Genomic DNA, 23355 nt, shown 5'->3' with positions numbered 1-23355 from the left:
TTTATGCCGCGTTTCCAGTCTGATGGAAACGGTGCCAGGGATTCTGAAATCAGAGGGTCTCCTCATGGAAGTGACATGAACAATGGGGTGCCTGCCTTATAACTGGGGCTCAGTCTAATCGCCAGCCACTCTGTGCAGGGTTTTTATATCATGCTCATCCCTGTGGGATCTGTGCTGCCAGAAATGCCAGTGCCTCACTCATTTAGGGTTTGAACTACTGTTGGTGTCCATGGCTTTCGGATCAAGCCCCTAATGACTGGAGAGCTCATGACGATGGCATTGTAATTGTGTGAGCTGCCCTTGGGTGCAATAGTAGTGGATACACCGAGGCCTAGATCTTGTTAGAGCATCCCCATGGGGAGAGCAGTGTCCTTCAGGACAACACTCTCAGACTAGGTCTACACTGGGGGAGGGGGTCGACCTAAGATATATGCAACTTCAGCTATGCGAATAGTGTAGCTGAAGTGGGCGTATCTTAGGTCGATTTACCTGGCCGTGAGGATGGCGGCGAGTTGACCGCTGCCGCTCCTCCGTCGACTCCGCTTCTGCCTCTCCCCGCGGTGGAGTTCCGGAGTCGACAGCAGAGCGATCGGGGATCAATTTTATCGCATCTACACTAGACGCGATAGATTGATCACTACCTGCCGATCTGGCAGGTAGTGTAGACGTTCCTTCAGCCCCGGTCTACGATAGGGACCAGGCTTACAAAGGGGTTTAGGCACCTAACGATGCAACAAGGCACCTAGTGAAAAACACCTAAGCAGGTTACATGGCTAACTCCCAGTGACATCAAATGGGATTTCTGTGCCGAACCTGCATAGGTGCTTTTATATAAATCTCACTAGGCGCCTAGTTGCATCATTACATGCTTAAATCCCTTTGTAAACCTGGCCCTAGGTGAAAAGATATTGCAGCAAGCCAGGATTTGGAATCCCTTGCAATGCCTCAAATCCACCCAACAGCCATGCTAGGGGCTTTACAAGGCTCTGAGCCGTAGCAAAGTCAAGAGAGAACCAACCGTTTCGTGGAGTCCAGCGGCCCTGCAACAGTTTCCTTGCTTGGTGTAGATGTGCCCTGCGCCTGCTGGTGACGTGAAGCCCATGTAAAGGGCTGCTCTGTTGGTTACACTCAGATCAGTTTTTTTATTTATTATTGTTGTTGATTTGTATTATTGCAGTGCCTTTGACTCCTAGTCCCAGACCAGGACCCCACCGCGCTAGGTGCTGTACAAACACAGAACAAAAAGATGGTCCCTGCCCCACTATGATGGGCCTTGTCTCTGTTATTTTAACTGGTAGGAGTTTGGAGGCCCAGCTTGGAGCAGAAGCAGTGAGGGGGAATGTTCTGGAGTCCAACCTCTGCCTGAGATGCAGGGCTCTGTCTAACCCTGCCACAAGCAGCATCTCTCCTGCCCTGCGTTGCCCAGTGATGGGGAACGGCTGTGCCTGCTAATGCTCAGGTTCTTGGCAGAGATGCTCTCCCCGTCCAAGGCAGGGTGCTCAGAAACCAGATTTCCCAGGCACACTCCCGTCTCTGGTTGTGTGTCCATTTCTTCCCGAGGAATGCGCAGTTCCCCACCCAAGGCTGATGGCTTCATTGTCCCAAACAGGCTTCAGCTCACCCCCCACCCCCCACCCCAGCCAACTGTGGCAAGGGGCTTATTTACTTCACACCATTTTCCTTCCTACCCCCTCCAGAAAGTTACCACCCTGATCAAGGATGACTCTCCCTCACGTTTGGTATCTGATCGTTCCAGGCAGGTCGGCTTTTCCCCACTCCCCTTCTACCCCCTGATTGCCAAATGACCCAGAAGCGAAGGAGTCACCCGGGCCTGTGAAGAACTATTTAACCTGTTTTCATCTGGGGGTCTCTTCGGGCGTCGAGTGGCTCTTTTGGAGGCTTCTTTCCCACTAACAGGCTTAGCTTTCCCCCTTTGTGCCTGACCACTGGGCAGAAAGGCAGGAATTCTTATCAAGCCCCAGCCCCTTCTGACTGGTGCTTGTTGGTTTGTTTCTCTCTCCACCCCTTGGTGGCTGACAGACTTGGAGACGCACCCGGGCAGAGTGATGGGCAGCGCAGGCCAGGGGCTGACCGCTCTGCCTCACGGCCGGATCGCCCCACAGGACGCCCTGCTGCTGACCAGCCTGGAGAAGACCCCCGCCGCACAAGACCCCGATACCCGGAGCTGGAGCTCCCTGGACAGCCCCAGTCCCCCTGCCACGCCCGAGCAGACCCTGCCCACTTTCTATCTCCACTACTTCGATATGCTCTACTCAGAGGACACCAGCTGGGTGCCCAAGGGCCTGGGGGAGACTCCTCAGGGCAGTGGCCAAGGAGGCAGGGGCGAAGGGCAGAAGGAGCCGGAGCAGTGCCCCATCATCGACAGCCAGGGCTTGGGGCTGAGCCCCGACATGGACTACCAGGAGAGCCTCCACTTGGAGGAGCACTCGCTGGAGCAGGTGCAGAGCATGGTGGTGGGCGAAGTGCTAAAGGACATCGAGACAGCTTGCAAGCTCCTCAACATTGCAGCAGGTGGGTGCCCCTTCTGTCTCTCCACTTTTGTGCTGGGGCTGTGTGTGTGTGTGAGATTTAAGGGGCCAAGGAGAGCTCAGTGCCTTGTTGTGGGGAGACCGGAGGCTCAGGGGGCTCCAGACTGAGTTGTGGAGCTTGTCACCTCTTGCTTGCTGGTTTGGATTCAGCTCGGCAGCAGGTGAAAAGCATTGTTGGCTCTTGGTCCGGGATGTCCATGGAGTGGCTTGAGAGTTCCTGGCCCTCCACAGTTACCAGAGAGCACCAGGATGTGCTATGTACGCTAGTATCCACAGGGCAGCCGGCATTAACAGCTGGACCCAAAGCCCTTGGAAGGCAGTGGGAGTGTTTCTGTTGTCCTCAGTGAGCTTTGGGTCAGGTCCTAATTGTCCCCCTTGTGGGCACTCTCAGCAGAGAGGCCAAAGACTGACTGGGCCATGGAGGCTGGGCTCCTTCCTCACCCCTCGCTGGGATTCCTCCAGGGCAGGCTGAGTCCGGGGCAGGGGCCGGGGATGTCGAAGGAAAGACACCCCCACTGGCCTCTGTGGCCTTCCCTGGCACAACACTTCTCAAGCAAAAACAGCCACACGGATTCCTTTTTTCTGTTCAAACCCTTTTATTTGACAGAAATTTAAATCATCAAACCGTTCTGCTGGGTTGCGACAGAGTGAGTGGGGTGTGAGTGAGGCCCTGAGAGGGCAGCATCTGGCACATCTGGATCCCAGCAGTGCCACTGCCAAAAGTTTTCAAACAGGTAGGGGCTGGGGGTGGAAGAGTCTGAGGCCTGATCTCCACCTAAAACTTAGGTCAGTCTAGCTGCATTGCCCAAGGCTGTGAAAAATTTCACACTCAGAGCACTGTAGTTGGGTCGGCTTAACCCCCAGTGTAGGATTCTTCCAACAACCACTGGAAAGGTGGATGATCTACATCAAGAGAAAACCCCTTTCTGTTGATGTAGGAAGCATTTACGCTACAGTGCGGCAGCGCCGTAATTCTGCTGCTGTAGTAGCAAGAGTGTAGACGTGGCCTCATAGGTCCTAAATCAGACTTCTAGATGCTTCCCACTAGCAGAATATTCTGGTTTCCCCAGAGGCCAGGACAGCTGGATTCATAGGGACTAGCAGGTTTTCCCCATCTCCCATGTCTATGACAATGTGAAATATATTTCACTGGGTTGCAGGGGGAATCTCTTCCCCGGGGGTGAGAAGTTTCTTTGAAGTCATGTGTGTTAAGCAAGTGGATGGCGGGTCAGGAAGGGAGCAGCCAAATGGGTGGGTCGTTCGTTTGTTCTTTCTTTCTTTCTTTCTTTCTAATTTCCCACTTGGGAGAGCTGGTGGTGGAATGTTGAGTGTCTAATAGAACTGTCCTCTCAGGTGATTCTTCTGGGGTGGTGGTGGGGAAGGGGATGGAACCTGCTTTTCTTGACATCAATGGTAAAACTGCTAGTGACACCAACAGGAAGCAGGGTTGGGCTGCAGAGGTGTGAAAGTGAAACCACATGCACAGGGGGGAGAAAAAAAAAGTCATGCCAGGGAATCGTGGCATGGTGGGAAGGGACCAAAACCCCCTCTCCCCCCGATGCGAATACCCTTGATTTATAGTGTGGGGGCTGAGAATCTGGAGCCAAACGTTGCATTGTGGTTCGTACCTGTCTCTAAAATCATCCAGTGCACGTGTTGAAATGCAATGGCATGGGATATCTGGGGAAGTGCCTTTGAGTTACAAGCAGCCTACAGCAGGGTTGCAGCCATCTGGCCCCAGTCCTGACAGGATTTAGTATGAACCAAAATGAGCAATCTGATCTTCAGAGGAGCCTGAGCTGCCTCCTGTCTGAATCAATGGGCATTTTCTCACTGAATTCAGTGGGAGCAGGAGCAGGGCCTTCTCGCTCCAATGGTGCAAAAGTGCACCGTGCACATCCTCTCTGAAGAGCCAAACCCAGCAGCGAGCTCGGGACCCTGCAAACAGCACCTCGTTGACCCAGATCCGGAACGGACAGTGCTGTCAGCGATGGGGTTTGGGAGCCGGGGCCTGTAGGAGAAGCGGCTGGAGCCAGAAACAGAGAGTCCCAGCTAGATCATGAAAACCATGCTGAGCATTTTAACCCCAGCCTTGCACTGATTGCAAAGGACTCTGCAAGGTGCACTGGGACAGAGAGCAAAGGTGGCAAAGTCTCCAGTAGTAATGCACAGCCACTGGGGGCAGGTATGTTTGGTTTACTAGGATGAGTTCCTCTGGCATGAGGAACTTCGGGCCAGCTCCTTAGCTGGTGTAAATCAATGGAGCTATGTGAATTTACACCCTTTGAGGATCTCCCCATATATTTGGAGGGAGCAGTGTCTAAAATAACTCACAGGGTTTCTACCTCTAATGCTGGAGCGGGGCCTGAACCGGAATCACAGATCCAAACTCTTTGGGCTTGGAAGCTCAGAACCATGGCAGAACTCTGGCTGGTCTCTCTCTGCATTTGAAATATTTTGTATCCTGTGGAGTTTCTTAAGCATCTATAAAGCTACTGCATCGAGGCATTAAGAACATTGGTCCAATTGGCAGTCAGCATGGCTATGCTGATTTCCATCCACTGAAGCCTTGAACCTTGCAGCATGTGGGAAGGTGATTTGCTCTATTACGTGTGTGCATGCAGTAGGCACTTGCTGGGTACATAGCCTTGCTGGGCGTCCCGAGCCAGGTGCTCTTCCAGAGGGTGTCGCTGTTTCACAACCAATGGCAATGGGGAACAAAGTGATTTGGCACGCGGAGGATAAATGTGCCCCTTTAGGAGAACCAGCCCTTCGGACAGGTCACGCTGCTGTTGCTTCCCCCGTGGGCACGCGGTCCGTCTTCTTCTCCTGACTGGATTGTTCATTTGAAAGTGCGCTTGCTGGGCTTGGTGCAAAGAGACTCGCTCCTTACAGCTGGGCCGGGCCTGCACTGGGGAGGCTCCCCTGTGCTGTAGGTGAAGGGTGCTTCTGATGCTCCCTTCCCCTGCCCCCACGCCCCCATGATCTGTGGGTTTTGAGATCTGTTGACTGGGGTTGAAGTCTCTCCCAGTAGAGACAGGGACTTTCTGCAGGTGGGGCGTTCCCCTGGCAGGAAAGGGATCTGGTTCCCAAGGGGATGGGACAAAGAAGGAGGCAGGGAACCCAGGAGAGGATTAAAGATCCATGTTTCCAGTGGTTGAAGTAGATTGAAACTGGAGGGGTAGTTTCCTTGCCCCAGCCATGCAGGAGGGGGAACAGGCAGGGAGTACTGCTCCTCAGCTCCCTTGTCCTTTTAGCATGGGAGGGGTGCAGTGTTCTCTGTTACTGTAACCCTTGCAGAGTGCTCTCTGGAGGAGAAGTGTCCCCCGACCCTGCTCACCAGGGCTGGGCGGGGCGTTTTGTTTCTCGTCCACAGATCCGGCGGACTGGAGTCCAGGAAACGTCCAGAAGTGGATCCTATGGACTGAGCACCAGTACCGACTACCCCAGATCGGGAAATCTTTCCAGGACCTGTCTGGGAAGGATCTGTGTGCCATGTCAGAGGAGCAGTTCCGTCAGCGCTCCCTGGTGTGCGGGGACGTGCTGCACGCCCACCTGGACATCTGGAAATCAGGTACATGCCGGCGGAGTTGGAGGAGGCGGGGTGAGCGCGGCAAAGTTTCCTTAACCGTGTTATCCGTGGGAATAGTGCGCTTTGTAGCGGTGGATTCTGCTCCCCCTCACCTGATGCTCATGCCCTTCCCTTCTAGCTGCCTGGATGAAGGAGAAGGCTGCGCCCGGAGAAGTGCGGTACTGTGGTGAGTTCCCACCTTTGCCAAGGACAGGAAGCGAGGAGGGGTAGGAGGGAAGCTGGGGGTGCAGCAGGAGGGTCAATGAACCAATGATTCAGTGACTGGGTTCCCAGTTATTTCAGGGGTTGCTTCTCTCTTAATCAGGACCAATATGTTAATCGTAATTAAGTCTCAGAGTGGTAATTATAATACACTATTTATTAGTCAATAATAGCCTGGTTAATTAGTCAATAATGTGTCTGGTTAATAACAAGCCCAAAGGGGAAATGACTATCAGATCTATCCCAGATACTTATATAGCCCTCATTACCCTGATATCAGAGTGCCTCACAATCTGGTGTGTATTTATTATTAATGTATTATTACTGTAGCACTCAGGAGTGCCAGCCACGGGACTGTGCTGTGCTAGGCGCCGAATAAATACAGAACAAAAAGATGGTCCCAATCCCAAAGAGCTGATAATCTCAGTCTTTACGACACTTCTGGGAGGCAGGGCTATTATCCCCACGTTACAGCTGGGGAACTGAGGCACAGAAAGGCTAAGTGACTTGCCCAGGTTCACACAGGAAGACTGTGGCAGAGTAGGGAACTCAGCCTGGGATTCCCAAGTTGCAGGCTATTGCCCTGCCCACTGAACCATCCTTCCTCTCATCAGACGGCAGCCATTTTTGGCCACTGATGAGTCGTGATGACCTGAGCAAGCTGAAGAGGAAAGACTCCCTCTGTTCCCAGTCCCCAGAGCCACTTGCTCCTCTGCTGGTAGCGACTGACTAACAGCTGGCATGTGCTTCCTTTCTGCCGCAGCGGGTGACGAGAGCTGGACGGATAGCGAGGTGGACTCCTCCTGCTCAGGCCAGCCCATCCACCTATGGCAGTTCCTCAAAGAGCTTTTGCTGAAGCCTCATCATTATGGACGGTTCATTCGCTGGCTCAATAAGGAGAAAGGTGGGGGCCGTTGACTCCTCCTGGGGAACTCAAAGCCATATTTTGTATCTATGCCATAACCCCCCTAGGCCCCACAGTGTTGAGTCTCCTAGCACGAGTATTCACCCCGGCAGGTGCTCCAACCCAAAGCTCTCTGGGCCAGATTCTGCTGTCGTCATTCCGTCAGTCCACAGGGCCAGATTTTCTGCCCTGCTCTTCTCTTTGCACCCAGAAAATCAAGCCCAGTGACTCCCAGTTTACACTGCTGTGAGTGAGATCAGAATGAGGCGCTATGCCTGGGTGTCTCCCTGTCTGTAAGACTAAGGTACTCATTGCCATAGACACAAATCTGAGTCTCCCATTATCTTCCCCCAAACTCTATCCCTCAGTGAGTTTGTGGGAACCAAAGCTCTATTTTCCGTTCCCTAAACTTCCTTCCTGGTGAAACTGGGCTCCTGATCCTGTATTCCTGTAGTGCCTAGATCAAAGCCCGAGCTCTGCATGTTGCAGGTGTGTCTACCCAGCGCATGGCAGCAGGTCTCTGAGCTCGGGTCAACAGGCATAGGCTCATGGAGCTCACCCTACTGTAGACGTGTAGCTATGTTGCAGCCTAGTCCGTGAGTCCAACGCCCCCTGCCCTAGGCTTCCGAGCCCAATGCTTTTGATTTAGTTGGGGATTGGTCCTGCTTTGAGCAGGGGATTGGATTTGATGACCTTCTGAAGTCCCTTCCAACCCTGATCTTCTATGATTCTATGCTGATCGTCTTCACAGCTGTTCTTAGCATGAACCATGTGAGCCTGAGTTTGCCGAGCTGGGCTCGGAGGTTCACTGCCATTGTCTGTGTTAGACACGTCCACAGAGTCCCTGCCCCAAAGACTTTACAAGGCAGATGAAGGGTGTGAGGGGAAATGGCCACATGGAAAGTGGGAATCACTTGTCAGCGTCCACCCAGCAGAGCCGTGTCAGAGCTGGGACTAGAACCCAAGTTTTGCCAAGTCCTGTGCTCTGCCCACTAGACTATGCTGCCTCTCAGTGTCCCTGGGATTGGTCCTGCTTTGAGCAGGGGGTTGGACTAGATGACCTCCTGAGGTCCCTTCCAACCCTGATATTCTATGATTCAACTCCCATCCTGTATTATTGCCTCCTTTTTCTCTGCTTGTTCCTCTCTCAGGCATATTCAAGATCGAGGACTCTGCCCAGGTGGCTCGTTTATGGGGAATCCGGAAGAACCGGCCCGCCATGAACTATGACAAGCTGAGCCGCTCCATCCGGCAGTATTACAAGAAAGGGATCATCCGGAAACCTGACATCTCCCAGCGCCTGGTCTACCAGTTTGTCCACCCCGTCTGAGAAGGGGGCAGGAGCAGGGGAACGGACTGACCTCCCGGTGGGATCCCTATAACCACAGCACCTCCCACCCCCTTCCAAAAAGAGATCCACCTTTGATAATAAAGATGAAGTCTAGGATTGTGCAAGAGGCTGGAAATTCATCAAACTTGCCAGATGAACTTCAGAGCTTCCAACCTCCCCCAGGCTACAAAGCGTGTGTGTTGGGGGAAGAACCCCCGCCTAGCAATGGACTGCCTGTGAAATAGAGTGTATACATTTAATTCTGGGGCCAATGAGTTTGTGTAGAAAGCCCCCTTCTCCCTCTAAAGCTGCGGTGTGAGGGGGGCACAACAATTGGGTGGGGTGGGGTGGGGGGGCGAGGGGATGCTGCCTGGAAGCAACGTCGAACCAACAGAAGTTACGTCTGACTGTTGTGGATGAGGTTCATTTTTCTCCCCCAACTTTTCAAGTCTTTGGCTGTGTGAGAGGCACCACTAGACCAGATGCCACTTAGCAGAGATTTATGGCACGTTGGAGGTCACACAGCATAGCAGCTGGGCGTAAAACCCAGGAGTCCTGTCCACACGTGGGAACATAGGAGTTGTCATACTGCATCAGACCACTGGTCCTTGTTTCTGAGCCTGGCCGGCCACCCCTGCTTTAGTGAAAGGTGCTGGTACCCCTGCAGTGATGGGTAACTTGCCCCCTGGGGAAGTTTCTTCCTGATCCCCATCAGTTAGAGACGGTCGTGTACCCTGAAGATTGATAAGAGACCCACCCACACACACACACACACACACACACACACACTGCACAACATCTAGTGATAATCAAATTCGGCCTCTCTTCGTCGATGCTTCCAGGTGGGGAGCTTGAGTTGTCCTGAAATATCCCAAGGATATCGTCATGGCAATTCTACTGGTTTTGCTTTTTCCTGATCTGAAGCCGTTCTCTGAGCATGGAAGAGAGGTAATTCCCCACCCCCCTCAGCCAGTCCAGAGCCTTTCTTTAATGGGACAACTCCCTCACCAATAGCCTAACTGAAATCTGTTCCTTCTATCCTTCCCTGGGCTAGAAAAGTAGCTGGTCAGTCCAATCATTAACTGGCGGTGTCTCTTCTTGGTGGGGGCAAGGGTAGAACGATAGCCAGAAAGTGCTTGCCACTAAGGCAGTCTCCCCCCCCCAACATTTGCTATATGCATGTGATCAACTAGGCAATGCCCCCAGCCTTGTGTGGCAGTGGAGGGATGCCCCAGTGTGACAGGGCTCTGCGAGCCGGCAGAGAGCAGCAATGCTCTGGTGTAGACGACTGCCAGAAGGACTGAGGGTTATCGGCTGGAGACGCTGCAGCTGAAGCGTTCGCCTCCCTGGTTGGCTCGTTTGGAGGTGGGTCGGCAGTAGGAAGCAGTGGAATTGTCCAGTAACGTGTGATGCTGGGTTAGCAGCTGCATAACTGGCTGGTGTGTCCAAGAACCTCTCAAGCGTCCTGCTTCTCTTCCTTACGGAGAAGCAGTTCTGAAGCACGTGCCTTGCTATTCTGGGAAAATCGCTTCGACAAGTTCATCATGTCCGACTGGCCCTCTGAGACATGCAGTGGGCAGCTTCCCTTTTTCTGGGTGCCATTATTCCTTAGCACCATTTTAATACTTCGGGACTAGATTCTGAACGTAGTTAGGCCGGTATAAACCGGGAGTAGCTCTCTGAGCTTCAACCGGGTTACTCTGGATTCACACTGCTGTAAATGAGATCAGAATCTGGCCCAAATGTTTTGGAGTCAAGTTCTGCTACTCCCTCCCCAGTTCGTCTCCCATTGCCTTTGGCAAGAGCAGCACCAGCTGTAAACCAAAGACAAGTGTGGCTGATCATGGGGTGGGCTCTAACTCGGGGATTGCCTAACGGGGCCAAACCCCGGACACCCGACTCAGATCTGAAGCGACTGAACTAGCCAGTTTCTGGTGCACACTTGAATGGGTGCAGTGACCATTTTCGGGCATTGTGTGTGAAAGGACAAAGTCACCCATGCGCAGGATGTGAGAAAGGCTCATTTGAAAGGAAAGACAATAGGATCGTACACAGCAGCCTTCTGCCAGGGCTCACGCTGACCCGAAGCTGGGACACCCTGGCACTTGGATGCATGAGAAGGCCATCTGGCTGAGCAGCAGGGTAACACCAAAAAGCTCTTCTGGGAAGCATGGAGGCAGCAGACTGTGTAGTATGTTGCTTTGCCTGCTGGACAGGTTGCTGTACCATGGCCGATCTCCTAAGCAAGAGTAGATTGCAAACAGAGTGGGACCAGTATATCTTGCATCCCTTCTGTGCTGCCCCACTGTGGACAAAATGAAGGCCACTGGGCAGGTTTCCCTTCCTCACCACAACTTGTGGCATTTATGCCCCAGTTGTGCTAGTTAGTTTCCTAGCGACACCACCATCCAGTTTGTGAAAAATCTGCTGCCTATCCTGGGCAAGCCAAGACTGGAGAAAGATCCAGCCTGCTCTCGGAGCACCTAGTGATCAAAGGTGGGTAGAGCGCAGCACGGCAACTGGGTTGGCTTTTGGTGACCAGAGGTTCAGCTTGTTTTCTAGTAAGGCTGTATTCTGCCTCCTTAATTCGACTGGTTAAGGAAATTCACTGGTGTTGAAAGGGGCTGGGGCAGAAAGCCTGAAGACTGACATTATAGCCTGGGTACTAACAAGAAAGTTAGTAACTTTCCTACTCCCATACTTCCAGCTTCAGTCCTGATCTGGCAGTCCCCCTTCTAGCTTTGACTAAGGAAGTCATTCTCCATCTGATATGGGCTCAAGCTGCAGACTTTGGATCCAGATGTCCCCAAGGTGTTTGAATCTGGGCTTTGAGATTCAGTGCATTATAAAGAATGGAGCCATTTGCAAAACTCAGATCAAGGTTTGTTTTCCAACCTCCACTCCCAAAATAGCCAGCGCCTTGGCTCAGCCTGTGTGTGGTCTCTCTGCCCCAGTCAGTCTTTCTGCTCAGACTGCCAACTACGAACCAGTTGTGATGGCTGTTCATGTGGTGTATGGACACCTGTCTACTAAGAACTGGACAGAGACCCACTAAACTCATTTCCTACCAGCACTGCACAGGACTTTCTTGACTGCCTTATTCTTGTACCTGTTTTTAAAGGGATTTTTTTTTTTTTTACACCTCTGCAATTTACTCCCACAGGGAAACAAATCAACAGAAGCTGACAAGATTATAGTACAATAGAACTTGAACAGAGGGTAGAGGGTTGTTTAAACTGTACATTTCATAACAGGTCAAGTTACCTGGTAATGTTGATCTTTTATATTATAATTTTTTATTTGTTTTCTTTTGGTTTTGGCTGATGAGACGTTGTGGTTCAGGTTCAAATGAAGAGTTTAGAAGGGAGACCAGGATATCTGTAAAATCCTTTGTAAGAGTTTAAAGAAAAATATACGTACATGTTTTGTTTTTGTTTTTTAACTTAAAAGAGCTGCCTGTGTTGGCTGCTGCCTTTGTATTTCCTTCTGATAATTTTGTATTGTTTACATGTCAGAGTAGGAGCTGAAATGCTTCTTAGATTCCCAGCATATGTTGTATCTCATTGCCTTGAAGTTCTGATGCCTTGCGGGGAGGGGGAGACAGCTTTGTATCTTCTGAAAAACCGTGAAATTTGTGTGTGTAATGAAAAGGGGAAAAATGGATGTGAACCACGTGGCTAATAGACCCCTCCCCTAGTCGAGGATCGGTCCAGTAACCTCCTCTCTATTACAATGAACAATGGTCTAGTCTGTTTTGGGGTTGGTTTTTTTTCAGTTTGCAGTGGGAAGGATGTATGCGGATATGTGCAAAGCGAGTGTTTCCTTGCCTCTGCGTATGAAAACGTGTGCGCGTCCCTATGTGTGTGCAGGGAATGTGCATGTGTGTTTGTGCTCAAGTGTGCACGGTCCCAGAGCGTGTGTGTATGAACGCCGTGGGACAGTAGTAATAAACTCTAAGTGTAGGGAGCAGCTGCTGCTGTCCACCTCGATTTTAGCTATAGCAACACATCAAAGGTAAACAAAGCTGCCTTTCTGCCATTTCTGTAACCCCAGCCCTGCAACTTTTAGTGGTGTCTCAAGTTGGGAACCCATAATCACACGCCAATTTGGTCCCTAGATCCTCCTATGCTTTTCCCCACCCCTTTCCCTTATTGCTAGGGCATAGTGGCACATTCTTGCATGAGGCTGTGTGTGAAAATGTGCACTCACGCCTAGGTGCTGCTTTTGCACAATCAGAGCTCCTGTCCCCCTGGACTACTGCGCCTTTAAGGGAGCAGGTAAGGACACTGCCTAAAGAGGTGACCTAGTGGTGCTTAACACCCCCAATAACAAGGCAAAACACACCATGCATGAATAAAATAATCCTTTTTCTTTATTACTGTATTTTTTAAGTATTATCTTTTTTTTTCCCCTTTATGGAAGAAGAGGCAGCCTTGCGTGCCAGAAACACACGCTCCTTCTCCTAGTGTAGCTTTGCTCACAGTAACACTGTTAATTACAGCCTCAAGATTGCCCCCCAAGTCCTCAGGGCTCCAATGGGAAACGTTAAGCAAAGGCCATGCCCCCATTTCTGTTTTCTCCCTCGAGAGATGAGTATAGAGCTAGACAGACAGTTAGTGGCATTATCTCAACTGCTGGAAACTCTGTTCCCTTCTATTTGAGCCCTTGAAGTCCTCCCAGGCCATAAACGAGCAGCCTCCCATTTTAAAGCCTCATAGGTCAGGTCTGCCTTCTCTTAACCCCGCTATTTTCTGGCGTGGTTTGGTCCTGTGGGGAAAGGGGGAGGGTCGAGTGCTTGCAACATTCTTTTGCCAGGGTAAAGGCTTTGCCCTGCGTGCTCTGCCTGTCCCATGACCCTCCATCTAAATATAGAATTATTCTCCTGGGAGCTGTTTGCTCGCCAGCTGCGAAACTCTTTCCGAGCCTCAGTGAGGGATTGGGTGACCAGCGGCGATGTTCAATGGATTTAGGAGCGAACACCATTCAGTGGAGCAGTCAAGGGGAGGAAGTAGAGGATCTGCTCCATGTGGCGGATTAAATATTCTTAAACTGTGCCTGGGAGCCTATCCTAAAAGTGTCTCAGTTCAGTCCTATTGGGTTACAACCCACTCCAGGAAGCTGTTGGATAATGTAGGGACCACTCCTGCAGAGGGGCCTCCGAACTCCGTCTGAGCCCGGTCTGAATTCAGAGTGCTCAGGGCCTCATAGGACTGCGCTCTTACGTTGTGATTCACCCAAGCATTTGGTTTGGGCCTTGTTTGCTCCTTAGGGAGTCTTGGCATCAGGGGAAACTCTCCTGCAAAGGACCTTTACTGAGAGAAGAAGCGTCTGCTTTTGGTTATGCTGGCTGTGCTGGTCGAGGCTGGCTGGCTTGGGAGACAGGGCACGTGTCTTTTTCTAAAGAGAATGGGCCAAATTCCTCATGGATGTGGGTCTGCTGACTTCACTGGAGCAACATAAAAGATTTCCCCTTTGTACCGTACACTCAGAGCGGAAGTTCCAGTGCCTTCCATGCAGGACATGGCAACTCCCATCACTTTACCCACAGTGAAACCTTTCACCCACTTGACGTAAGGGCTATTTCTTCTGTCCCAGCTGGATCAAGGCCCTGGAGTCACTGCATTAGAGCTGTTCTGAGCTTGGCAAAATCAAAATAAATCCTAAGTGTCCCTCTCCTGCCATTCCAAACTCAAAGCTCCTCTGACCTGGAGCTGCAGCGTGGAAAAGGGCCTGCCAAACATTCCTGGAACCGAACATTAGGAGGCGAGATGGGCTAAGGGGGTGGTTATGAGGATTGGGTTTCCCCCGCCCTTTCAGGCTTGGGGTTGAATTGGAACTAGGCTTGGGCTTTGGGTTGGACAATGCTAAAATCCAGTGCTGCATAACCACAGCCTAAGCGGAAGGCAAACACGCACCCCCAACTCGATCGGGGGAGACTCAAAATCTTGCGAGGATCTTGGCTTCATCCTGACAGCGAAACTTTAGACTCCCCCGTCCCCATCTGGCTTTGGATCTGACTTGGAAGCAAAGCCCTCGTGGCAGCATCAGGGATTTGAGCCAATTCCTCCTCCCCATCAACAAAGGCTTCATGGCGGAGGTCCTGGCCCATCTCCTACGAGGAGTGATAACAGAGTTGGTCTTTGCTGCAAAGGGCCTTTTCCACCTGTTTCCCAGCCCAGCTCCGGCCTGCTCCTGCAACAGGCTCAGCTTCTCAGCACCTTGTAGGGACGTGTTTTCAGAACACTCAAGTCCTGGTGGTCAGAGGGACTGAGCCCCCACAACTCCAGATGAAGTCAGCAAGCGCTCAAGACTTCTGAAAACCAGGCCCCCGGGTTCTCAAGCTTCTCTGGATGAACACAACAGGGCCTGTTACGCCTCCTTCAGCTGTAGCGATAACTTGGCGTGCAATGGGTGGAGGTGGAAGGCATGGGGAGAGGGAGGCATCATACTTCCTGTGCAGGAAGTGCACTAAGTGCCCCCTCTCCCCTGCCACACTGGCGCTTGAGAAATATCCCTGCTCTTACTCCCTATACCCACTGCCTGCTACAAACCAAACCCCAAAGTAATACTCATCTGGTAAAGGTGACAGTTACATCTACACCGGGAGATATTCGAGCACAAGACTCAAAGGAGGGTTAAAATCCATATAACAATTACATAGCTCAGTTACTCGTTTTGTTGTTTTTGTCGTATCCACAGTAATACAATCACAATATATATATAGATATGTATATATATATATATATATCTTTTTTAAATTACACAATCAATGTACAAAAAACAGGTGCAGTGCTGAGACAACAGCATTTTCTTGACTTTTGTTGTTTGTTTGTTAACTAATGGAAGAAATAGAGCTGAAGGTTGGAGAGGTCTTGTCTATGTTATCCAGTATGCAGCACATTTATTCGGGCGGGAAGAACACTTGGTCACTGGAGTCAATAATTCATGAACTAAACAGGTTAAGGAGGAGGAGGAGGACGTGGAGGGGAGGCGGCTGATGAATTTGAAGATGATGGGGGATAAATAAGCAATGATCTGTGGCTTCCTATGGAAAAATCAGGGGGAGCTTTTCTCTTGAACCGCAAGGAATGGCAGATAACCTGTTACCCATATGCGCCCGTGGGCCATATGAAATTTGAATCCGCTATATAAAATGTTCTTTGTTGTTTTTCTGCACCTCCAAGACACAAGCTGCCCCGGTGGAGGCTGCTTAAGGAGCAAGGTAGCTTACCCAGGGATTAGGAAAGGAAATATGTGGTTGGATGACAAGTGACCCAACTTCATTGCCAACAGGGGGAAACCGCTTAGATAACTAGGTTTGCTTTTGCCAGCTTCTCTCCTGGGAAGGTTTTGAGTTGGGTTAAGTTGTGAGCCTACTGAGCAACACCCTCCCATCGTGATCAGGAAAGCTGCTCCTTCCAGCGTGGGCTTGCTGATAGGCCCCACTTACAAAGCATCCCAGGGCTATGAAATAACAAATACAGATGGAACTCAAACCTGCATTGTTTGGACGTAGGGTTATAGGCTCAGGTGTGTCTCTAGTGCAACAGATAGTGATGACAACATGAGTAGCTGTGTGGTGGTTTAGTCTTCTGGTGACCTCTCCCACGGACAACGGGTTGTCGGTGTTATCTCAGTCTTCAGGCCAAAGCCACTGGGGAATGGCCATCCCTGTTTTCCAGAGGACGCTTGACCCTTTGAACAGCTCCTGCCTGCTTGTCTCTAGCAAAACCTAACAAGGAAGCAACAGAGAGTCCTGTGGCACCTTTAAGACTAACAGATATATTGGAGCTTTCATGGGTGAAGATCCACTTCGTCAGACGCATGTGAGGAAGACGTTCTAACAAAGGCTCTATTTGCCATGGGATACCAGCCAGTATTCACATCCCCTGCCCAACTGAAGCAGAAGTAAAAGCAAGTGTCCCTTTCTCCCACGGTCCTCACTTTGCTATCCTGGCTTGTGGGGGGTTAAAAAGCTGAGATGCTGCAGCTCCACGTAGCGTTTGACAAAGGGATTGTTTTTTCATAGCCCTGGGATGCCGCCTTCGTGCCCTTATGAGGACTTTCCATCTGCCACTGATGGAAGAAGCCACAGGCATGATTAGTGCTAGTAGGGCTGGGCTTGGCAAGCGATGTAATGGCCCCTTTCCTCCATGGATCAGAGTAAACACCAATCCCCATCCTCTTTTATTCTCCGCGAGGTGACCCGGGTGTTTCACTCCAGACAGATTTTGCTTTGATGTTCTCTTCCATTTGGCATTTACTCTTTGGTTCCCACGCCACTGCCTTTAGGCCTGATGCTGATCTAAATCCAGAGTAAAACCTCTGGGACTCAGGCAGAGTTACTCCAGATTTACACCAGTGAAACTGAGATTGGAATTGGGTCCTACACTCTTTACTTCCTTCTCTCGGGGCTGATGCAGAACGCCCCGCTGCTATTATCATGGCTCAGGAAAGTCTCAGGGTCCAATCCACCCCTGCTTAAGCTCCCTGAGGTCAATGGAGTTGCACAGGGGTGAACTGCATGCTGGCTACAATGGAGCACCCACAGCTAGACTGCTGGCTTGGAAGTCAGGGGACAGGTCATGTGTGATCAGCAGGGCCTATGGGGTGAAAATGCCTTTCATGAGGAAGGTGCAGAGCAGCTGCTGGGGAATCCTATTCACAGTCCCTCCAGGGCACTCACGACAGGACTTGGGGCCGTGAATGGGGCTGGAGGACACCCATTCTCATTGGGGAAAGGACACAGCAGCTTGCTTTATAGCTGTCTTTCCTCTGTGTTGCAGCGTCAGCACTATCCCCACCCTTACACCAGTTGGGCTCCCGGCTCGGAATCCATTCCATACGCACCAATCCAGTCCCACGTTCTCTCCTCTTGGAAGCTGCGTCCAGAGCCCACACCAGGTGCACAAAGCTATGCAGATGAGTTCTTCTTAGCCTTGTTGCCACCGCCTAAAGGAGGGACCCTCTCCTGTCTGACACTAGTGCAGGCTTCATTTACTGCTTCGCACCTGTGACTCTTCCTAGGCAGGGTGGTGGCCTGGAGCATCTCCCACGCTAGGCACCCAGTCCGAATGCCAGGCGACTTCTCTCCATGCCCCCTGCACCATCCATCAGGTGGCTGGGGGAGAAAGCCTGCACATGTAAAGGGAATCTCCTGCACCTATCCACATCTGGTTGGAATAAACATAAATCTCCACCACATTCCAGTGCAAAGAACGGGACATTGAAGTCTGGTCCCACCTTAGTTCAGTGGTAGAAAAATAGTCCCTCTGATGGTCCCTGGTGAGATTCCTTTCCCAGGAAAAAGGTCTTGAGCCAGGCCTAAGATTCATCCCAGCCTGGCACCCTGAATCACCCTAGCTCCTGTCACTGTTACGAAGAGGTTTCCAACAGCGGTGAAGCAGCGTTGCAAATCTCCAAAGAAGAGGTGATGCATTTCAAGGCCCAGTTCGCTCCCTCCCAGAGTGCAGGCCTCCATTAGCTTTCACAGGCCTACATAGCTCTCCACACCACAGTGGTGTACCAAGCATCTCCTGAAAAGGGAGCAGGAGTCCACATTGTGGTTCAGGGTCCATGGGTGCCTTTGCTCCAGCATGTCCAGGTGCTGCCAGACACAGAGGCATTCCTGTCTCGGACCAGAGAACTTGTACAGCCTTGCTGGGAACCTGGACTGAGGAAGTGATGTAATGTCACTGAAGAGCATTGGAAGTAAGCCTTTGCTGGGTCCAGGATGACAATACGATACTAGTGACCACACCATGGTGATGTTTGATTGGAGGAGGAGGAGGGGAAGACCATACTCTAAAAATCCCAAAGCTTTCACTGGGATGAGGAATCTTCCTTTAATTTACAGGCAACCATTCCTGCTTGCAAGACATCAATGAGCCCTAATCCTTGCCCAACTCAAAGACTCAGGGTGTTCAGCTGGATGGGAGATGTACGGTACATGGATGTGGTTTGAGATGAATGGGAGAGGGCAAAGGATAGGTAGGGAGATACTTTTCCCCCCGTCCACCCGCAAAGACGGAGAAATTGGAAAGACAATGCTTAGGGAAGGTGAGTATAAAAATCTATACATAAATAAAAGGGGATAAATTCCATTTCCTCCCATTTTAATTTGGTTATGTTCAAATAGGGCAAATTTGACTGGTCCCTGTAGTTGACGCACCGTGTGTTTCGGAACAGTCCCAGCCAATGGGAAGGTGGGCTTATGATTACAATAGCCTTAAAAGCCAACCAATCAGAAGCCCTGGAAATGCCCTCATTGGTTGGGCTTTAAAATCTTGAGGTATTGGCTTTTTGCTTTGAAAAAAAAAAGGACAGACAACGTCGACCTTTCGCTTCACATTATCTTAGAAGAGGAAGAAAAGCCAGTATGCAAAATATTCTTCTGAGACCGCTCTTAAAAAAATAAAAGCTTGGTTGGAAAATATGTTTGAATCTCTAATGGTACAGCGTGAGTGACCAGACGGCAAGATGGCTGGTTGGCTGGTGTAGAGAAATGAAGACGACGGAGGGTTTGTTTATTTTTAGACAGCAATGACGAGAACACCATGAGGTTAGATAGACTCCACATAGTTGGCTGGGTAAAGGCCGAGCTGCCCATTGTCTAGACGCCCTTTGCACCATCCTTGTTCATCTTCTTCACCTAATTTGGTTAATTCGTCGCCTGAGGCAAAAAGCAGAAATAAAGAATTCATTGCCAGTCTGCCTGTGGCCCTCTTACCCCGAATGCACACACCATGGGTGATTAGAGGGGCCTGAACCTTGAATTTACAGTCTGGCACTCTGCCACTCGAGCTGAAGGAGTAACTCCATGGGCTGACAGCAGCGGAAGGTATTTATCCAGCTATTGGAAGGGGACATGTAATAGAGATTGAAAAAGTGGATTCTATGGATGTGTGTGTTGTGTCCCAACTTCTATTCTGTACCACCCGAGTTAACTCATAATGTTCCCAAAGTGACTCCCCCGGATGGACGTGTTCCGGGCTCAGGCCAGGGGTGAGTGGTTTCTGCAAAACTGGAGCAAAACGGGCCATGCTTTGTTTGTCTTATATAAGTGTATGAGGAGCCAGAAACCTCCCCGCTTCCCCATATGTTCAGGGTAAACATTGGGGGGCTTGGATAAGTCAGACATAGTGCCACTGAGTTAACTCAAACTTTCACAAAACAACAAAAAACCTCTCATGTAGCCCCAGATCTCCGGCTGGGCAGATACCTCTTAAAAGGGCCAGCTCTCCCCTCCCTCCCCCCACCCCAGTCCCAGTCCCCCTGCCGCAACCTCTGCTGTGCCAGGGGGCTAGCGCCAGTTGCCGGACATGCCCTGTGCCATACCCGCTTTGAAGCTCAGCTCATCCTGCTCTTGCCCGTCGTAGTCATACAGAGCTCGCACACGCATTCCCTTCCCTACCGGCTCCTCCTCAAAGGGGTTGGCGCCGCCATTGGCCTCGCTGGCACTGAAGGAGTTGCCGCCCTCGTCGTCCGACCACTCAGTGGTGTAGGGCTGGCTGCGGTCGTAGCTGCTCACGCTGGGAATGCAAAGTGGGTAGAAAGTGCCGTGAAGGGAGGGAGGCACGGACCCGGGGGGCAGGAGGGTGTGGGTCCCGGCAGAAGAGGTAATGTAAGAAGGGCAGCTGCCAGGGCCTTCCCTGGACCCAGAGAGAGCTGGGGCTTCAGCGGCTGGATTTCACCTGACAAGGGGCTGAGTCACACTGGCACTCAGATCGCTGCCCCAGAGTTGGAAGTTACAGGACTGGCAGCAAAGACCCTTTGCTGTATCACAGCATATCCACCAGAAACTGCCTGCACAGAGACATGACCATATCCCCTCTGCTGTATCACAGCATATCCCCCAGGATCTGTCTGCCCAGAGACACAACCGCGTCCCCTCTGCCGTATCACAGCGTAACCCCTGGGAACCGCACGCCCAGAGACACGACCGCGTCCCCTCTGCCGTATCACAGCGTATCCCCCGGGATCCGCCCGCCCAGAGACACGACCGCGTCCCCTCTGCTGTATCACAGCGTATCCCCCGGGATCCGCCCGCCCAGAGACACGACTGCGTCCCCTCTGCCGTATCATAGCGTATCCCCAGGAACCGCCCGCCCAGAGACACGACCGCATCCCCTCCGCTGTAGAACAGCGTATCCCCCAGAACCGCCAGCCATGAGATACGACCACGTCCCCTCTGCCGTATCACAGCGTATCCCCCGGGAACCGCCTGCCCAGAGACATGACCGCGTCCCCTCTGCCGTATCACAGCGTATCCCCCAGGAACTGCCCACAGTGAAACGAAATTGCACGAGAGGGCTTCTAAACAAAGAATAACTGATGTATGTTCCTGCTCACTGCCCCCCACCTCCACTGTGTCTCTGCAGCCCTCCCCATCCCTCCCTGTGGACTGGAAATCGGAGGGCCCCCTCTTGAAGCTTGGGCGCTGTCACCTGCCGCGGTCCCCGGCCACTGCTGCTGACTCGCCCACTGCAGTGGCATTGGTCAGGGTCACCCCTTCGTTCTTCTTAATCTTCTCTCGCCTCGTTATCGTGTGCGTGAGGTCCGGGTTCCACTCCTGGAGACACAAAGCAACACGTGCCCCTGTGCGCCTGCTGGGCTCTCTTCACCCGCCTGCCTGCCTTGTTCCCCTCCCCATGCCCAGTGCAAACCCCACCCTGCCCCCTCCCCATTTACGGCAGCCACCTCCGGAGTGGGGCGGGTGGGAGCCTCACCTCAAACTGGGGCCAGTTCATAGGCATCCCCGGGCCATTAGTGCTGCGGAACCACCTGAGGTCCTCCTGCGCGTCTGCCACGCGGATGGTTTGCTCCAGCTCGCGGTAGACGTTGGTGTAGCTGAGGGAGGTCACAAGCAAAGCAGAAGTGAGGAACCCCGGGTGCCCCCCTGCGCTCACGGATGACTGAAGCTCCTTCGAGATGAGCCGGGGAAGGGCTGCGGACACTTACTGGCAGAGAAGGCGGCGGTTGGGGTGATTATGGGAGGACGGATTGGAACTACGGGGCAAGCGGGACTCCCAAGAGAACTCAGACCTGGCATTCCTCCTGCTGGCCACAGGAGGGAGCCAGGCCTCTGCACAAATCCGCCTGGCATGGCCATTGAGCCAGGGATATCCCTAGATGCGACTGGAGCCGCTGCTTCCAGCCCTGTGCCCTCCATCTGCCCTTAAGAGTGACTGGGTTTGACTGGCCTTTGGGAGCCTCTGCTGGGTACCTGAGCTCATTCATCATCCTCTGGGGCCTGGTTCATGGCAGCCCAGCCAGTCAAGTCACTGGAGATCCCTGTAGTTCCTATATGCTGCTGCTCTCGCTCTCCCGTTCTGCCCCACCATCCCTGTGGGCGTGGTTACCTGCTGCTCTCAGCCAGGTTCAGGTGCCGCTTGATGTCCAACAGCACCTCCTTCAGGAAGATGAGCCTCTTCTCCTCGAACTGCTGGCACTGCTCGAACACCTGCTCCATGCTCTCCATGTACTGTGGGGTGCACTTGTTCAGCTCCTCCAGCACCTTCTCGTATTTCTCTTGGGTCTGCGGGTACAACCAGGGGCCAAGGTTAAAGCCCAAGCCCCCAGAGCTCCTTGCCTGGGCCCTGACAGAGCCTCTCCCCACCCCATGTCCAGCTTGTGATGAACCCATCTTCATTTCTGTGAGGGCAGGGAACCTGGACCTTCAGCTGGGACAAATCAGCCAGCCCTGAAGTCAATGGAGCTGTGATTTATACCAGCTGAAGACCTGACTCTCCTGGAGAGACACTAATTTACACTGGGTGAGGGTCTGACTCCATGGGAGTGACGCTGCTTTATGTCAGCAGGGGAACGGGCCTTCTCTCCCCTAACTGTTGCTTCTGCTGCACCTGCAGCCCCACCAGCTGGACCTGCTGCACCCAGACTACAGTTGTTTGGGGTTGACCCAGGGGCTGAGATCCTTTGTGGAAGGGGAGATGGAAGAAGCAGCTATATCACCAGAGCCCCTCTTTCAAGGACGAAAAAGGCCAATAGCCTCTGGTAACCTGGTAAGGCCCCTTCCTGGAGGAGGCAGAGTGGGGTTCTCCCATCTCTCCTGGTTCTAAGTGCCAGTGCATGGTGTCCTGGCTGCCCTGGAGACTGGAGCTGTGTATCCACAGAGCCCTGGCAGCAGGGCAAGCTTCCCGCAGGCTGCTCTGCCAGCATGACTCACCACGGACCCGTAGGGAGCTGGGCATATGTCCGGCCACCCTCCCCCTTCCCTCCAGGGCAGCAGCTCGCACCTTTTGCACATCTTGCTTGCACTTTTCCACCTTGTCCTGGAGCTTCTTCTGCTGGTCTGCAGTGATGGACTGCTCTGCCTTGCTGTTGGCTTCCCGGGTCATTGCCAGCTTCTCCTCTTTGCATGCCAGGTGATATGCTTTCTTGGCCGTCTCCACCTGTTGCCGGGAGGTGGGGTGAGGGAAGGAAGGAACCCAGGACAGATGTTTGCAGATGTTCTACCCATAACCCTTATCCCTTCCCCTAAACATCTCTGTGCTGCAATTGGACTTCTACCCTGCCTTTGTGCTGTGTCTCCCCGTCCCTGCAAATGGAGACTTGGGCATGGTTTTGTCTCATTCCACCTTCGCCCAAGGGCAATGGTGTGTTCGGAACCGAGTTCCTCTGGGGCTAGTGGCAGAAGAACGGGCAGGTACTTGTTGTTATTGTCTCAGGCACAGCGCAAGAGGTGTTGAATGGGGAACTCCATGGGCAAAACAGGCACCTGTTTGCCGCCCCTTGAGGAATGACTGGTTCTCCCAATGGC

At 52.2% G+C, this 23355-nt stretch overlaps 2 protein-coding genes across 4 annotated transcripts in view; one reads left to right on the top strand and one right to left on the bottom strand.

Moving 5' to 3' along the window:
* Nucleotides 1–1952: 1952 nt before the first annotated feature.
* SPDEF (SAM pointed domain containing ETS transcription factor) lies at nt 1953–8884 on the top strand. The gene is made up of 5 exons (XM_034769291.1): nt 1953–2532; nt 5926–6123; nt 6260–6307; nt 7106–7246; nt 8398–8884. Exons 1-5 carry the CDS (start codon nt 2067–2069, stop codon nt 8574–8576), a joined length of 1032 nt encoding a protein of 343 aa, XP_034625182.1. The 5' UTR covers nt 1953–2066; the 3' UTR covers nt 8577–8884.
* A 4042-nt stretch (nt 8885–12926) lies between these two features.
* PACSIN1 (protein kinase C and casein kinase substrate in neurons 1) overlaps nt 12927–23355 on the bottom strand; it is a 60282-nt gene continuing 49853 nt past the window's right edge. For all 3 annotated transcript variants that reach the window (XM_034767425.1, XM_034767424.1, XM_034767423.1), the window contains exons 5-10: nt 22832–22987; nt 21938–22113; nt 21305–21425; nt 21023–21147; nt 19914–20107; nt 12927–19248 (exon numbers count right to left, since the gene is read on the bottom strand). In XM_034767425.1, the coding sequence (XP_034623316.1) occupies nt 19139–19248; nt 19914–20107; nt 21023–21147; nt 21305–21425; nt 21938–22113; nt 22832–22987 (882 nt within the window). In that variant the 3' untranslated portion in view covers nt 12927–19138. The remainder of the gene's footprint in view (nt 19249–19913; nt 20108–21022; nt 21148–21304; nt 21426–21937; nt 22114–22831; nt 22988–23355) is intronic.

The sequence above is a fragment of the Trachemys scripta genome, chromosome 4, assembly GCF_013100865.1.
Source record: "Trachemys scripta elegans isolate TJP31775 chromosome 4, CAS_Tse_1.0, whole genome shotgun sequence".
In the NCBI taxonomy this organism is placed as follows: domain Eukaryota; kingdom Metazoa; phylum Chordata; order Testudines; family Emydidae; genus Trachemys; species Trachemys scripta.
The sequence above is the reverse complement of the archived record's forward strand: the minus strand, read 5'-3'. Positions and strand labels throughout refer to the sequence as shown.